Source organism: Pogoniulus pusillus, chromosome 26 (genome assembly GCF_015220805.1).
Source record: "Pogoniulus pusillus isolate bPogPus1 chromosome 26, bPogPus1.pri, whole genome shotgun sequence".
NCBI classification, from domain to species: domain Eukaryota; kingdom Metazoa; phylum Chordata; class Aves; order Piciformes; family Lybiidae; genus Pogoniulus; species Pogoniulus pusillus.
In genome coordinates this window covers 6,890,459-6,908,142 of record NC_087289.1, presented here as the reverse complement: position 1 = coordinate 6,908,142, position 17,684 = coordinate 6,890,459, and the positions used below count along the sequence as shown (strand labels likewise).

Genomic DNA, 17,684 nt, shown 5'->3' with positions numbered 1-17,684 from the left:
AACATTTTTAAAGCAAAAACAAATCCCAAGCCCTACTCTTTCAGTGGGCAGACCAGCAAGTATCTAGCGCTTATTACAGAGAAGGCAACTTGGGGAAGAAAGCATTAACCACCACGAAACAGAAAAGCTTGAAAAGAATACACGATGTTTGTACAGAATAAAGAATGAAAATGATCACAAAAACCAAGAACTATTAAAAATTGAAGAAATCAAAGCTTAAATCTCAAACACCTAATTACTAAAGAAATCAGATAGCGAAGGCTAAGTGGCTGAAAGAAACTAAAAGTAAACTCTAGGGACTGTTATAATCACAAATAAAGCAAATCTGGAGCCTTGGCTCAAGTCCAGACGTTATCAGACAGAAAGACACGGGAGACGTCCTTGACTCCGCTCAACCAGACGTTCGGTTCCACGAACGAGAGGGGAAATGAGCGCACTTCTTGAACTTCCAGCCAGCAGCTGTCACGGCCAGCAGCTCCTTCTGCACAGCATCACAGCCCAGGTGACCACCGCGGGCGGCCAGGGATGGCTGTCAAACCCCAGCACACTCCCACGGTGCTTGTGCCAACTGCCAGAGCCACGTCTGAAAGCAGGTGCTGCTTTTGTGCTCTCTCTAGAGAGGAGCTCGGGTACCCGTACCCCTAGGCGTGCCACCCGCGGCACAAAGCAGCGGCCCGGCCCAGCTCGCTCGCTGCTCCTGAGGCGCAGAGCCCCTTCTTCTTTTCCCATTCCTCCCTCCTCGGGCAGTCTGGGTCCAAGCTCGGCTTTGGGAAGCCTCCCCCCGTGCCAGGCCCGACAGCCGCTGCCGGCTCCCTCTCGGGCACGGTCGCTGCACCCCCGCCGCTATCAGGCCCCCTTAGAACCGCCACAGCGCGGAGGGGAGAAGTAGGCGAGGAGCGCGTCGGCCGCCCCCCGGGCAAAGCGCAGAGGCAGCGCTCGTCGCGCCTGAAGGGCCGCGGGGCCCGGAACGCCCTGTCCCGCCTTCCCCCTCCCGGCACTCACTGACGCCTCAGCGCCCAGAGGCAGCATCGCCCGCGCCGCACCGCCAGCACCAGCGCCATGTTGGCAGCGCGGGGGCCGGCGGGACGGGGGTGTGCGCGGGACGGGGGTGTGCGCGCCGCGGCGCCTGCCAGTGGCTGCCGCTGGGGCGGGTCGCGGCGAGGAGGAGCCGCCGGGCGCTGGGCGGCTGGGAAAGCGCTCGCCAGTGGCTGCCGCTGGGGCGGGTCGCGGCGAGGAGGAGCCGCCGGGCGCTGGGCGGCTGGGAAAGAGCTCGCCAGTGGCTGCCGCTGGGGCGGGTCGCGGCGAGGAGGAGCCGCCGGGCGCTGGGCGGCTGGGAAAGAGCGAGGCGAGGCGAGAGCTCAGGGGAGGATGCTTACTCCTGAGTGATCGGAGAGGGAGTGAAGTGAGTGGCTGGTGGGAGCAGAGCCGGGAGGAAGCGTCAATAAAACAGCAAATGAAATGCAGTTCGTGAGAATGTGATGTGCTCTGCAGAAGGACGCCTAGCTGCTTCTTTGGAAGCGTTGCTTCTGAAACCGAACATCTTCCTTCGGGAACGACATTAAGGGTTATAATTGAGCAATGACACGAAGCATGAGGGTGGCTGGGAAGGGCATAGGGATCCCCAAATACCATAACATACCCTTGCCCCGGCCGAACTTCTGGGGCCAAAACCTATCGCGTAAATGGAGGAGGTTCAGGTTATCGTGGGACTAGTGGGTGACAGGCAGAAAGCAGACACCACTCACTCAGGCTTCACACGTTTGCTGGTCCCCCGTGTGGGACCTTGCTCAACCTCCCTGCGCGGCTCCTGCTCAGTGCCTGAGCTCCTGAAGTAACAGCCCAGAGGAGCTGGAGCTGGCCTCATGTCACATCTGGCCGTTCCTGCTTTCCATGTACAGCTGGAGCTCAATAATGCAGCAAGAAAAGGAGAAGGAATCCTCAAGGTCATCACCTTTAAAAGGAGAGGGAATCCTCAAGGTTATCACTTTTGCCTCCCTCACCCTGATTTACCGAACCAGAGTTAACAGGATAGACTACAGTAAAGCATTTCCAAAGTAGTATTTCATGTGACCATGATTCTAATATTAAAAGTGAAGGTTCAAAGTAAATTATTAAGTGAAGCTTCTACTTTTCCACGACTCATTCACTTAATTCTTCAGCAACATAATGTGCTGACAGAGTAGATCCCGCTTTTTGTCATTTTGACCTGTGGAATGAACCCCAAAGCTCAGAGTTTGTGAAGCAGGTATGTTTATTGCAGTGCTGGGTACAAGGGGGGATCGCTCCACCTGCCCTGCACACCCTACACTGGCACAAGCCACAGTTTATGTTACCAAAGCAAACATATTCATGGTAAGAGGTATGGTTATTGCTTCTTAGAGTAGGCATAGTTATTAGAATTAGTTCTTGGAGCACATTAACATAGGTGTCCTCCCATTCTCCGCTTCAGTTCCACCCTCTCAGTGGTCTTCTGGTGGTCTGGGATGAAGGCCAGCAGACACAGAATCATAGAATCATAGAATCAACCAGGTTGGAAGAGACCTCCAAGATCATGCAGTCCAACCTATCCCCCAGCCCTATCCAGTCAACTAGACCATGGCACCGAGTGCCTCATCCAGGCTTTGCTTGAAGACCCCCAGGGACCGTGCCTCCACCACCTCCCTGGGCAGCCCATTCCAATGCCAATCACTCTCTCTGTGAAGAACTTCCTCCTAACATCCAGCCTAGACCTACCCCAGCACAACTTGAGACTGTGTCCCCTTGTTCTATTGCTACTCCTCCTCACAGTGCACTTTCCACCTTCAATCAAATTTTGCAGCTGGCTTCCTTTGATTGCTTCATTAATTTGTAGCCAGGATGTTTCAGCTCGCCTTCCTCCCCCCCCTTATCTCTAACTCTGCTTTCTTTAGCCAAAAAAAAAATAAATAATTGCAAACCTGGACTTTTCAAGGTTACATATTATGGATCTGCAACTAATTACTATAACACTTCCAGAAAGCTTGATGTTTATGGCTACGTGTGCATCTGTAAGGGGCCCTTCACCAATACTCTGATTTTATACTTTTCCCTTCATTCCAACCCCTAGCATCCTGTGATGCTGTGTGAAGAGCTTAAAATCCAGGTTGAAAAGAAAATCAGCGTCTCTAGATGGCAGCATTTTACGTAGCTGACTGTTGGGAAGAGCTACAGATGCTGTGCAAAGCATGAATTGGAAGCAGAGAGGGAGTTTGCGCTTTGGAAGCTGCAAAATCATTCACATTGCAGATCTACACTGGGTGAAGACATCCTGCAAGCACTGCTTTTACAGCTTGCAAAGTCAAATGAGATCTCCAGAGCATATACACAGATGTTTGGAGGTGCAATGTAATAAATCTGAAATATGTAACATAAAAACTCTCTCACCTGCAGCAGTGATGTGCTGGGTGTGCGTGTGAATAAGAGAGGCACTGTAATGTACTGAGTAGTTTGAGCTGGTAACATTTGAGGATAGACTGAAAGAGTTGGGGCTGTTCAGTCTGGAGAAGAGGAGGCTCTGAGGTGACCTTATTGTCACTTTCCAGTATCTGAAGGGAGCTACAAAAAAGCTGGAGAGAGACTTTTTAGGATATCAGGGAGTGACAGGACAAGGAGGAATGCAGCGAAGCTGGAGGTGGGTAGGAAGTGACATGAGGAGGAAGTTTTTCATCATGAGAGTGGTGAGAGCCTGGAATGGGTTGCCCAGGGAGGTGGTTGAGGCTCCATCCCTGGAGGTGTTTAAGGCCAGGCTGGATGAGGCTTTGGCCAGCCTACTCTAGGGTAGGGTGTCCCTGCCCATAGCAGAGGGGTTGGAACTGGCTGATCCTTGTGGTCCCTTCCAACCCTGACTGATTCTATGAAAGTGTAGGACCCTAGCATTTTGAAAGCTGCTTTAGATTAACAATTTGAGTACTTTCCTCATTTGATCTTTTTCACCCATGAGCAGATTGTGAACATAATTGATTTGAAATCTTGATTTTCCTCAAGGTGATGAAAAATATGGGAGCATGAGTGAGGTTGGCTGCATGAATCCATATTCTTCAGAAATGTGTGGCTTATAGGAAAGCCCCAGGAAAGCTGAGGTCCACAGCCAAGATCTGTGTCTAGCCTGCACAGATACCCTGACTCAGATGGAACACTGTTCTTTATATTAACAGCCATTTATTTTTTGTTTTGCTTGTAGGAAACACAGTCTACTCCTTTAGAACATTTTGAAGGCAGCTAAGTAAGAAACCGAGACAATTAAATTGAAATTTAGTAAAGTACTTGGGAGCTACCAACTTCACGGGCAAAAGGACTTGCAGAAAAAAGGGAACTGCAAGTTGTAGAACATTTTGTGGCTAGCTGGGAAAGCCCAGGAGTGTCAGTGTTGCTGGGGCTGCTGAAATTTAGACAGCGTAACCCTGTACGATTGTCACGCAGTGGCCGCCACTGTGGATGTGAGAAAGACACGTAAACATCACCATCTTCTTTCTTCTCCCCTTTGTTATTTCCCTCAAGCTGTGGAAAAATTTTTATATTACTTCTTTGTTTTCTTCTAGTCACTCTTCTGCTAAAATGTTCCTCCAGTGGATGCTGGGACAGGCAATGGTATGGCTCACACGTGGGTGTTTTATTGCCTTAAAAGGAAAAATGTCTGACTGTTCTTTTGTCTGCTATTAAATCTTATCAAGAGAGAGAGACTTTAAGGCATCCAGCATCTTTGAGAGTCCATTTCAGACACATCCCCCCTGGTGTGGGTAACAAACAGGACCCTGCCTGTTTGTTACATGTGCACTTTAAACATTTCAAGGTGAACAGCACTCCAAAGATAAAATAAATGCACAGTAATGCTCACTTTAATGACTACATACAACCTTTATTATAGAAACACCAATGATAGAAAAATATTGTACTTCTCATAGCAGATTATTTTTTACCAACCATATATTATAGTAAGCTAGAAAGTGATCAACCAAACCATTTTCATACACGCTGGATGCAAATCTACATCTCCCTCCCCCTTTCAACCAGAATTAACATCTATTTTTTAATTTGGATTTTGTCCATCAGAGAGGATGAAATTAAATCTAAGATTTGGCTGAGTATGGCATCATCAGGCTCATGAGATAGCCTTGTGTCTATGCTGGGTGTGCGAGACAGCATAGTGAGTGGTCTGGGGTGAGAACTGCAGCAGAGCAGCAGGGAGCTATAAGGATGTGCCCACCTCCTAATTTCTATGAGTGACCTGGTTGTATCTTGCATGCAAGTTAAGTATAGCTTCCCTGATGAGATGCATCATGACATCATGATCAATACCTTCTTTTTCAGGGATGGCTTCATCAGAGTCCACAGTTGGGGGACAAGTGAGCTGGGGCTGCTGAGACCAACGTTCCTGGTCACTCTGGGAGACCCAGCTGCAACCTTGTCCCTTCCCATAGCAGACTGTTCTCTCAGAATCATAGAATCAATCATTTAGGTTTGAAAAGACCTTTAAGGTCTTTGAGTCCATCTGTTAACTTAGTACTGCCAAGTCCACTACTAAATCATATCTTCTTTCAGCTCTCTGGGTGCATAGAATTATCAGTCAGTAAGAACAGTTTTCTTTCCTCATGTTGGTATCAAATTTAAAAGACTACCTATTAACATAAAGAGATTTTTCAGTACAGAGTATGACAACAAAAAAAAGCTCTGTCAATGTCAACAGAAGTAACATAACACACTGTAGAGATCATGCAACTCAGCAGTCCAAAGGACATGTGAAAGAGGACTCAGTTTGGAGTAAGACAGCTGCCTATAGATTGCTACTCAGAATGGCTTAGGCTCAGATCATGTGTGGTGTTTGTTGTCAAAATATCCACATGTTAAGGTTTGGGACAATAGCATCGCTGTTGCACTAAGCTCATTTTCAAACAGAAGCCCATCCATATATTTACCTTTCCTGCTGGACATCTCAGCAGTTCTCTTGATTTAAAAGCAATAAAATAAAAAGAAGATGCTTTAATAGAGTATCAAAAATCTGCTTTCTAAAGAGCATTAATAGTATTAACTAAGCCTGAGATCTAAAGGAATCCTATTAAGGCAATGCACAATGCCACTGTCCTCATTTCCCAGTAAGCAGGGAAAGAAGGAAGAAGGGTGAGAATAAGCTGGATAATGATCATTAAGCTGTGCGTTTCTTCAAGTGCAAAAGTCTTTCTCTTTCTTATTATTTATTCATTTAGACTCAAAGGAGACATTTCTGGAGACCATTAATTAATTCCACAACTACGTTAACTATGGGATAGTGCTTGTGCTAGGCTGAAGCTAGCTAGAATGTTTTGGTGAGAAGGATTAGATCACAGGCTATGAAAGAGAAGCAGTGCTGATGTTTACTTCACTCATAGGCTTGCTGAGAGGTATAAGAACAAGAATCCAAACACAGATAAGGGAGTCACTTCTTCTTCTTGGGGCATTGCCTGAGCTGCACTTCTCTCTAGCCTCTCTGCCGCCTCTCTGATTGCTTCCTAATCCCCTGGCCAAACCTGCATTCTTCCTTGGGACTGGGGTAAGGTTGAGAGGGGTGGGAGAAGGTGGAAGGGTGGTTGGGAGCCCCTCCTGGGGACTCAGGTTTTTGGGAGGGCTGTTGTGGTTTTGTATTACCTTTTACTTTATATATTTCTGTATATAAATGTATATACTGTAAATATCTGCTTGTATATACTGCTAAGCTGTAAATATAAGCTTCATTCAAATTTCCAGAGCTGGCTGAGTCTAGTCTGGGTGATTTCTACAGTGGGGGGGGGGGGTGGGGGGTGGGCAACACCCAAACCACTACAGTGCTTGATATAGACCAGCATCTTCTAGCAATTCATGCAATGGAAGGATTTATTGTCTTCATTAATTCAACTAAGTAAACTCTCAGTGGTTAAATACTAGTAAAATGTCCAAACTACTTTAAAAATAGTTAAGTATGTAAAAAATACTTTAACTCACATGGTATTATCATCAGTTTTACCCAGTGAAAATCCAGTGAGGTTCCATCAGCATTAGTAGTTGCTTGGAATTTAGGTCATCATTAAAGGAAATTAACTTTTCTCCCAGCATTTCTATTTTATTTAGGTCCAGATGGAACTAACAAGGAAATTTTGCAGATGACTTCAGTCTTTCTTTTGTTTAGTGGGTGCCCTTCCACAATCCTGTTGCAGGAAAAACTTTAGTGGTAAAATGTAGGCCATGACCATAACCTCTAAAGGGTTGGACTTGATGATCTGTGAGGTCTTTTCCAACCTTGGTGATACTGTGACCATAACCTCTAAGTGGGTTCTCTTTTGTAGTTGCATTGATATCTATTTTTCTATCATTTTGATATCATTTGCAGCAGTAGGCAGTGTGTGATGTGTACATGCACATCTCTGCATCTCTTCAACTTTTTCAGTCTTTTGTGACAAGGAGATTTTCCTTGTTCCAATATTAGCTGAACTTGATCTCAAAACCAATTACCACTTTCCGGCCTTCATCACTGGCTTAGCAGGAAATAGACTATGGAGTGTAGCAATTAATGTGCTTTAAAGCAACTCCAAATCATTTCCACATGAAAATCCAGCTGCTCAGCTGTAAGCTCACTGGAGAGCATTCACTTTTGGGCAGAGAGTGTCCAAGGCCTGTGCAAGCTTTTATTTCTCAACAAGCCTGGAACATACAGGATCAGTGGATTTCCTTTTGGTTATGGGCTTTGTGCAGGTCTGCCACCTTTGTGCCCACTTAATCCCTGGCATTTTCAGGGAGGGTAGTATCTTCCCAGGTTACGAGATCACAGTGATGCCACCTCAGTAGAGGGACAGTTTTCTAAGTTCAGCAGTGGGCTACAGTAACAGGTCTGTGCCTCAATAGGAAGTGGGTGGTTCATGAGCTCTCACAAGATCACAACATAGTAAAGTACTTGAACTTATCAGGCAAATTCATCTATTTTCCCATATACTGCACTGCTGCCCTTAGCTTTGGCCCGTGTGTCACAGTGCTTTCAGACCCTCATGTCAGCTTTCTCCACATCTAACATTTGCCAAAGGGATGCTGTGCCTTGATCACCCATTGACAAGTGGGGTGGGGTGGCTTGGCCTGGTGTGGCACATGGGTGGAGTTTCTGTCCCCAGATGCCTGCCCAGTTCTGCTGCACAGACATCTCAGCTGTTTGTCAAGCAGCTGCTCAGTTGTGCAGTTTGCAGCACAAGACTTGAGGATAAACTTAGCAACACTGGATCGCTCCAATGTGCTGTGCTTTAGGAGGCTGCAGCTCAAGAACTATTGGCAAGAAGCTCAGACATCTTTAGCAGCAGGGCTGAAACAGGCAGTGACAAGTGACAATTTTGGCACACACTGCTCAGGCAGACTCTGTTAGGTAATCTCTTATTTGCATACACAGTCACTGGAGACTAGATCATGTTCTACAAATACTGCCTCCAGAATGAGAGTCACATATTGCTCCTGTGTCCTTGTGAAGAGCTTAGTAGGTAAAAAACCAAGAACAACAGAAGAAAAAGAATCCTGTACAGGACTGGTGAGAACTTACTCGTGAATGCCAGTGACCCTTAGACTTGCCCTGAGACTTCAGCATACACAGTGTTCCCACAGGGCTTTCACTGAGCTCAGATTTAACCGGGTTATCTAGCTGTGGACTCCTGGTTTATTTACTTGTGGGTCCTACTATTATTTTAATAAATCTAACACTATCTTTAAGAAATTTGATGGATATTCTGGAGGATCTGATATTGTTTGCTTTAAGCCAGTTTTAGGCATCTGACTTAAGTGGCCTGAATTGCCTCCTTTGTTGATAATACAAAGAATTTAGGCTCCACACTTTGGTCCTCCAGACTATATCTAAATTAGATACTAAGAATAGCCAAAAGTGTGAGGTCTCTTCTTCCCAGTTGAAAGAAATCCCTTCTATAACTACAGAATAGCTTTTAACACATGGTGTCATCCCACTTTAGAAGGTGGCCTCAGGGCCTTGAGATTACCAAGTAGAAGCTAAAACTCCTGTAACTTCTCGACTTGCTACACACACGTGGAAGTTTAAGGGCACCTCAGATCCGTTGGTATCCTCTTTGTGGCTTTCTTCGGGAAATCAGGAAAGTGACAAACACAATCACAAACAATCCCAGGATACTCAGGCCCACTGCAATGGGAGCTGCTTTGCTGTTTTTATCGAGAAAACATTCTTCTTCTGAAAGTAAGAGAGACCAGAGAATGTGTTACAGCAGATCACCGTAATCTTAGACTTCACATCTGCATTCCAGGAAGGTTAGCAAATACAAGCCAGAAGTTCTCAAGACACTGGTTTCTCTTTTTCCTTAAGTTATTCCGTGTTTACCTGTATGACAAGAAAACAATATTTGCCCCTTTCAAAATAGCTACCTGCTTCACTGGACAATGACTCTGCTCTTTCAGTGATTGTTTTACCATCAAGAGCAGTGCATACACAGCAGGAGGCTTTCTTACTGATAGCAGGTGTGGAGCATCACACTACAAAGTGCAAGGCTAAAAATAAAGAGTAACACACACCTTGCATGGACAACAACTGCTACTGTGTGGCATCTCATTCCTTCTGCCCAGTGAAGAAGGATGAGGCCAGAGAAGGCAGCCCATCATTAATGAAGAAAAGACCCTACTTAACTTAGTATCTCTTAAGAAAAAACAAATCTTAATCATTCTCTGTGTTTAATTTAGACTATTTGACAATAATTTTTGGTTACTCAGAACATGAAGAGACTGGAAGATTTGGACTTAGTCCAGGGAGTTCCTTTAGCAGTATTGTTGTAGGTTTATTGTACATATGATGATACCAGAAAAGGTTTTGACACAAATAGTATCTTTTAAGAACCATGCAAAAATATGTTCACCCCAAACATATCTCTTAACTATAGAGGGGGCAAATCCTGACTTCCTCTGTCCTTACCCAAATAAATATTCAAGTTGTCCTCTGATTATCTGCAAAATCATGACTTAAAAATGAACTACCAGGCTGGGGCAAATTGGCAGCTTTCCAATGGACAAACTGTACTAGCTGGGTCACTGTCATAAATGGAATATCTACCTAAATAACAGAATCAGAATCACAGAATTAAGAGAGGCTGAGGGACCTGGGGTTGTTTAGCCTGGAGAAGAGGAGGCTCAGGGCAGAGCTCATTGCTGTCTACAACTACTTGAAGGGAGGCTGTAGCCAGATGGGGGTTGGTCTCTTCTCCCAGGCAACCAGCAACAGAACAAGGGGACATAGTCTCAAGTTGTGCCAGGGGAGGTTTAGGCTGGATGTTAGGAGGAAGTTGTTGCCAGAGAGAGTGATTGGCATTGGAATGGGCTGCCCAGGGAGGTGGTGGAGTCGCTGTCCCTGAAGGTGTTCAAGAAGACACTGGATGAGGCACTTAGTGCCATGGTCTGGTTGACTGGGTTATCTTGGAGGCATTTTCCAACCTAGTTGATCCTATGATCTCTAGAATCATCGAGTCCAACTTATGACCTAACCCTTCTAATTAACTAAATGGCACTAAGTGCCTCATCCAGCCTCCTTCAAAACACCATCCAGATATGGTGACTCCACCACCTCCCCAGGCAGCCCATTCCAGTGGGCACAGTGGTAGGATCAGTCTCAATTTCACAATGCAAGTGCAGCCCTAGGAGTGAAGGCAATGTGTGGGAATGGTCAATAGTGTCTTATCCCAGAACTGGATCAGACCTACATCTCCATTCAGTCCAGAGGAATGGTCCTTCCTTGGGCTCCAGAGAAAGGCAGTCCTCTAGCACAGTGCTTTGAGTGGCATCAAGTGGCAAACTGTCTTCTAAGTAGATTCAGCTAAACCCCAAAGTGTATCCCAGCTCAGCACTGAGTCCAGTTTATACCCAGGGTAGAAGGGAGATCCAACACCCTCCATCCCTTGCACTCCCTGTGACTTTTCCAAGGCAGATTTTGTCAGCACTCTAGATAATAGCCTCTGTTATTATCTAATTCTAACGACTGTGCTGGCCCAGATTGTAGCTTAGCTTGGGCTTTTCCTCAGTGGGAATCTTTATGCCAACGGTGGGCAGTTAGCCCAGGAAGCATGTGGAGTGCATGACATCATGTCACAGCTCCAGAGCCTCTACACAGCTCTCTCCAACATCTAATCCTCTTCTCTGATCCATACGGTGCAGTAACACAAAGCAAAGCCATCAACATTCTCCCAGATGCTGCCTTTTAAAGGCTTTGTCTGGTTAACGCAGCCTGCTGTTAGGGAAGTGAGCTGAAAAGTATTTGCATTTGGGTATTGCAGAAACCTGAGATGTTTGAATAGGCCATTTTGCCTTGACAAAACCTTGGACTATGGACTCTAGAGATTGTCTCTGATATACTGAAGTGCAGTTCAGATGACACTTTTACAGCTTTCCAGACTTAAACAGGTCAAGCTATTGATGTGACTGCTGCAGTCTGTACAAGATTGAAAGGAACTCGAAACCATCAATCACTCGTGTTTTCTTTTTCTTCCCTTTTTAAAGATAAGCAAACTGAGAGCAACAGAAGTGAAACTACCAGCGCTGAGACACCCGAGGGGAGGAGGTTGGTGATGTGTATAGAGTCATTGCTACACTGGGGATTTTGTCTTCCAAACTGCATAAGCAGCAGAGGTATGTAGCAGTTTCATAACTCTTTCATAGCCACTGGGGAATTATTTCAGAGGTGGTGACTGCTTTCTCAGCCCCTTGATTAAGAGCAAAACTAAATTTTGTATGTGGTATCGATTAGCAGAGATTTGCCTGACCTATTGGTGGGGGGGGGGAGTGGTGGTGGAAATTGTTTAACTGCCTTTGCCAGAGGTGAGGTCATACTGAAAAAACATAATTGAACCCGCTCACTGTACATATTTCCATGGGAATGTAGGGACTAGATGGGATTCCATGAGTTGTTCCAGCTCAGTGCTATCCCATGAAAAACAAATCTTCATGAGAACAAGAGCATAGATTGGATTTTCAGTGTGGCTTTTAAGAACTTAAAATTCTGGAGGGGGAAAGAAAAGTCCATGTGTTAAATCCTGAAATGTTGTTTCCCATTATATTCATTTCAGGATCAGAAAGGCAGCCAAAATGGCAAACTAACAAAAGAAGAATCAAAAGGCTAAGCTGAATAAAGAGTTAGATCTAAAGTAAAAAGAAAAGTGGCAATGTTTTGTAAGCACACAGAAAGTCAAACGACAGAAGAAGGGAATGTTTTATTAGTGCATCTGATGGGCTGAAGAGCTATTAAGCCTATCTGTCCACCTGAGTTCTTGCATGGAAGCATCCTGAGAGGAAATCACAGATATATGAAGTTGCACAGTTTGAAAGGGACAAGAAGGTCTCATCTGTTCTGCCTCTCTGGGCTTCAGCTCACAAGAAGCAAGACAATCTGGATGAGGCACTTAGTGCCATGGTCTAGTTGACTGGCTAGGGCTGGGTGCTAGGTTGGACTGGATGATCTTGGAGGTCTCTTCCAACCTGGTTGATTCTATGATTCTAATCGACCATGAGGGTGCCCATAATATAGAACACAGGAGTTTCCTATAACACTCAGCAGTTCTGGATCCCACAGCCTGATTAGGTCTAGGCTGCATCACTGGACAAGAAACAAGAATGACAACATCTTATTTCCCTGTGGAAGGAACTCAAGGGGGTGAATGTAAGGAAGAAGTTATAATGAGCTCAAATACATTCTGTCAGGGTGGGCAACCTGGAGACCAAGTGAGTCAGTACTGGCCTTTCTTTTACTAAATGATGTGGTTGCCTCTTTGTGGCTGTACTCAAGAGAAGACAAATTGCACAGATGAGCATCACATTTAATTCTGAATCTGAGAGCCTGCCAGTTGTGCTTCTCGTCAGAAGCACGTTTCGTCATGTCTAGACACAGCTGCTCTGACAGTATCATCCTGCATTGACAAATACCTCTTATTAGTGGGCAGTTTTGCTGCTGCAGCTGTAGGACATCATGAGTGTCAAGAGCCTTTCAAAATAGCTAAAATCTGACTATATTGAGAACAGTGACCTTGAATTGAATCGAACAAACTGGGGGGAGTTTGGGCAATGCAACGGTGGTGAACAGACCTCTGCTTGCTCTGAGAAAATGGGCAAAGAACAAAATTGTGGCTGTAAAACTGAACATTTTCAATGAGAAAGTGAAATAAAGCCCTGAATGCAGAAGGGAAACACACCTTCCATAGGTGTGTGTTGAAGATGACCTGGAAAGGGGTGAGAATACAGCGGTGGGCAGGTGACATTCAGCTGGGAAATATGACGGTGTTGTGATTGTGCCATAGATGTACCAGGATCAGTGCACATGCAGAGCTGTAATCTAGCAGATTTATCTATCAGGCTAGCAGGCATCTCAGAAGGCTGAAAAAGATATCCTTTGGCTTACCTTTTCCAAACTGGTTACTGACCATATCAAATGCCTGCAGCTGCATATTAATAAAGAGCAGCTGGAAGTTCTTCTCCAAGCTGAAGATCTGCTTGCTGGTACACTTAAAGGAATTCCCCAGCTTTGTTGTAAACAGCCTTTCCTCTATGGCTGCATAGTAAACCATACCTGGATGCCAGAAAGAGAGAGATAAATGACAACCCACACTAACTTTTGGGAACTGACATCTTTCTGAGGTTTGCTGGTGCTTTGGCAGAGCAGCAGTCACAGATGTGACTTAAGTATGGACATTTCCCCCATAATACATCAGTTCCACTTTTTTTTCCCATGTTTGAAATATCAGGGGACAACTCAGATGAGCTTAGATCTGAAAAAGTGGTTAAAATTTCCCATGCTTCCTCAAATCACATTTTAACAACCTCAGTGGGCAAGAGTGGGTTAGGATTCTCACAAGAGCAGATCATTATCCTGTCTCCAGCATGGATATTTCCATACAAAACAGAGATGCCATCTCTAGTAAAGGAACTGGACACACCTAGTCTGTGGTGCTTTATGTATTAAATATTTTAAACCATATTTCGGTGCCACAGTACTTACTTTGCAGAAAAAATGGCTGAAGCCCAAAGCATAAAAAGGTCTTGCAAGCAGATAGACCAGTATAAGACAAAATCCTCCACATCATCCAATTGCTGCATCTCAAACACATCTGCCAGCACAGCAGTGTGCAGCACACTTCTCAGTCCTCCTCAGTCAAAATTACTGAGCTTCCAAAAAGCTCCTGATTTGTTGTTCTTATTTCAGTGGCAGAAGTCAAGCCAAATACTTAGGAGCAACAAATGGAGAGGTGACATAATATAGTCATTGACCTGTCGAAGATTTGATACAGTGGGAAGAATTAGTGTGAAGTTAATGTCAGAGGAAATCTTAAGCAATGACACAGAATTTTTCTCTCTGACTTAAATGGTGTTCTCTTAGCATTTCTTGGGATGTAGCTCCTGGGGCAGCTCCTGAAGGTTCAAATAGCAAGAAGCAGAGAACATAAGACAAAGAAAATCCACACCTGAGAGGAGCATGGACAAGGTCTCTGATTCCAGGATGAACTGAAGAACTTCAACCTGGATCTAGTCATTATTTTTGCCAACCCAAAATGTTAGGCATGTGTACACCAGTAGACACCATACTGGTGTATCTGAAATCTATATCCAGCTCTGCATTTCTCTGATCCAGATACTGGATTCATTTTGTTTGCTTAATCAGACTGCAAAGGTGCATGCAGCTGAATGAGTCACAGCATTTTTGTGTGTTTGCAGGTAAAAGCGTTGAGAACTGGTTTGTATCTTAAATTCTGCCAGAGGTGGGGCAGGGAAAGTTTTTGATGGCAGAAGGAAAATAGAACAATTCTGGTAAAACTGCATTTCAGTCCCTTCTCTTACATTTTCATACCATAAGATTTAGGTGAATGGCATTTTGAAAGCATGATAAAGCACAGAATTTGCAAAATGTAGTGTTTCAAAGACATGGAAGCCCAGAGCAGTGTAAAATTCACTGACCTTCTGAGGATAACTGCAGTCTTGTCCCAATTTTACTGACGTAGTATGATGGAGCTTGCTGAAAAATAAGAGATCTCTTTACTACTTGTGAAAAACAATATAGTTCACCATAGCAAAATGGTCACAAAGAATTCCCCCAAGGAATGCATGTTAAAACATTTCCTTCGAGATCCAGAAAACAGCTTGCATGGCTGTACTGCTTTTGCTTTGCTAAGTGATTCCACCTAATGGCTAAGAAGCTGGTGTAATGCAGCACTAGCAGCTACAGCACCAGCTCTGCTCAGCTCCATGAAGCTGGGCCACGCAGGTGTCGTTTTACATGCTGCTCAAGCTAGACATCTGTGTGGTCCATGGGTCAATCAAAAGGAGAAGGGAGTCGAGCAGACAGTACACTGCATAAATTAACAGGCATGTGATAAGGCTGTGCTATTTTTTATCTGCCCATTCTTCTTTCATTCAGTGTTCCTACAGTTCTCTCTTGAGTGATTACTTCACAGAACTAATCCATGCTGACCTTCAGCCTGACTGCTTGCAGGACTTAAGCCTGCACTTTTCAAAGTACTCAGGATTCTCAGTGCACTTTAGCCATAGCTGTCCCTCAGGTGAGCAAACTGCAGAAAGCAGCAGTGCTGCTTGTTCAACCTTGAACTGGGAGAGGACAGCAACGAATTGAGAGCTGGGATCTTCTCACATGCTAGTACCACTCATTTCCTATTTTGCATGCCACCAGCAGTCTCTACAAATGAGGAAACAGTAACTTGGATGTATAGGGTACAAATAACTGTTCTTTCCACCCTGCTGACACCGTTGGCTCTTGCTGGCTGTTTTTCATATGCTTACAGGCTGCTGACATGGAAAGCACCTGGTACAACTGCACAGAGCAACATTTCCAGCCAAGTGCCCTGCCTGCATGTGCCTGAAACTCCTGGTGCAACCTGAATGCTGTCCTCCCCTAGACACTCACAAGGTGACAGCTAACTCTAAGAGCTTTTCCCTGGTAGCAATGTTGGAGTATAACATAAGTCTTTATACAGCAGCCCCACCACTCATTTTCATTCCAGCTGTGAGCATGCAGGGACTGGTAAATGCAACTGGTGGGTGAGTGGCAGGAGCCATAAATGCCTCCTGTGCACCCAGGTTTAACATTATGCAATTTCAAACCTGGTAGGATGGATTGAGAAAGTTTAAGGAAGAAATACATCAGAGGAGAGATTCTCAGCATTATTCCTACTTGAAGACCATAAAGAGGTCCAAATCATCATTTTTGGCAGCAGCACTATGCTCTGTTGGGCTGCAGTTAGCCCACAGCTTGGGGAAAACACCTTGGGGAAAACATCTTGTGGGCTGGTTACAAAGCTTCCTTTTTTCTAGTTTTTGTGAAAGGCAGCTGGCAGCAGCAGCCAGCCACTCACCTCCTGTTAACCCACACCAGCACCACAGCCCTGGGGTCTGGTCCAGCTCCTCATTCACCCGTGAAAATCAGGAGTGCCACCACTGGAGCACTCTTGGGTTCAAAGCAGTTAGAGAGGCTGCAGGGGCCAAACATGAAAAACAGCAGCAAAATGATTTCTTATTGACTTGAATTTCAAAGAAGTCTAAGCCAAGCTCTGCTATGCTCTCGAGGCTTATCTTTAAGTGAAGGCTGGGTTGTCTAATGCTGTGCCAGCAGCCACCTTTCTCAGGGCAGGACAGGTCGAGTACCTCCTAAGGGCTCACGTCACTCTCCTTAGCGCTGTTGCAAGCTGGGCCTTTCATGGGTACTTGACTCATCAGGCTTTTTCTGAGCATCCTTGTGGCACAGAAAATGCTGCCCTCCTTGCAGGAAGCAGACGTTTAAAGCAAACACTCACCAGCTGAAACGAGTCTTTGTTTTACAACAGCTCCTGCATTTTTTTAACCTCACTTTCCTTCTGTAGGCTTTAGCAGTACAGAATGGTAGGGGTTGGAAGGGACCTTTGAAGATTCAACTGAAAATCAAAGTGATTTTTGGTTGAAATCTTTCTCTGCTCCAGCAGGAATGAGTCAGGTGTAGTAGAACTTGCTGGTGCCACTTTGGACTTTCTGTGGAAATGACTGATTAACCGTTTGTACTATTCTTAATTGTCACTAATTTGAGCTTGGAACCAGGTTGTAAGATTGACATTTTGGCTTGGTTAATTGAAGGACACAGAGCAGCAGCAACGGTCAGGTGCACCTCTGAGCTGCTGTGGAGCTCCAGGATATGCCTTAATGTGTGTTGCACTCATCTAGAGTTTGATGGGATCCAAACCATGCTGTATTGTTCCCTTATCATTAATGACTTTATGCACAGTTATTACCTGCTGTCCATTGCCCTGCTGGCATCAGCAGCCAGCCCTTGTTAGCCGTCAGACAAACAGTACTGCACACTGCCTCCCAAAATGTGTCAGCTGTGTAAGTGTCTGGGAAGCAAGAGGGTGGCTGCACTCAGCTGGTTTCTCCTGTGGCTAGAGTATCTTGATGGTTTATGTTAAAGCCTCATCCACATACAATGTGCTCCCAGGGGGCAACATGGTACCAACAGCCAAAAAGAAAGGTAATTTCCCACCATGCAAGCAGGGCCTCTCTCTTGCCCAAGGTTCTGTGTGTACTTATGAGTCTCCCTGGTGTGGTGCATTTTAAGGGCACTTATCTACAATTTTGTTGTATGTTGCTTGTTTGGAACTTTCCACTCAGAGATTAGACGAAATTAGGCCCCTTCAGCCTTGAATGTTTTGCAGCTC

General features: G+C 45.2%; 2 protein-coding genes and 1 long non-coding RNA gene across 3 annotated transcripts in view; 1 reads left to right on the top strand and 2 right to left on the bottom strand.

Moving 5' to 3' along the window:
* MCCC1 (methylcrotonyl-CoA carboxylase subunit 1) overlaps positions 1-1,167 on the bottom strand; it is a 23,279-nt gene extending 22,112 nt beyond the window's left edge. Inside the window, exon 1 of the mRNA XM_064165483.1 lies at positions 1,003-1,167. Within this exon, the coding sequence (XP_064021553.1) occupies positions 1,003-1,061 (59 nt within the window). The 5' untranslated portion in view covers positions 1,062-1,167. The remainder of the gene's footprint in view (positions 1-1,002) is intronic.
* On the top strand, positions 413-15,904 carry LOC135187096 (uncharacterized). Its single transcript, XR_010307191.1, has 3 exons — positions 413-502; positions 11,503-11,631; positions 15,786-15,904. It is a non-coding gene; the product is annotated as an uncharacterized LOC135187096 (long non-coding RNA).
* The window catches only part of LAMP3 (lysosomal associated membrane protein 3), a 24,035-nt gene continuing 11,203 nt past the window's right edge, over positions 4,853-17,684 (bottom strand). The window contains exons 5-7 of the mRNA XM_064165492.1: positions 14,944-15,001; positions 13,394-13,561; positions 4,853-9,196 (exon numbers count right to left, since the gene is read on the bottom strand). Coding sequence (XP_064021562.1) covers positions 9,057-9,196; positions 13,394-13,561; positions 14,944-15,001 — 366 coding nt within the window. The 3' untranslated portion in view covers positions 4,853-9,056. The remainder of the gene's footprint in view (positions 9,197-13,393; positions 13,562-14,943; positions 15,002-17,684) is intronic.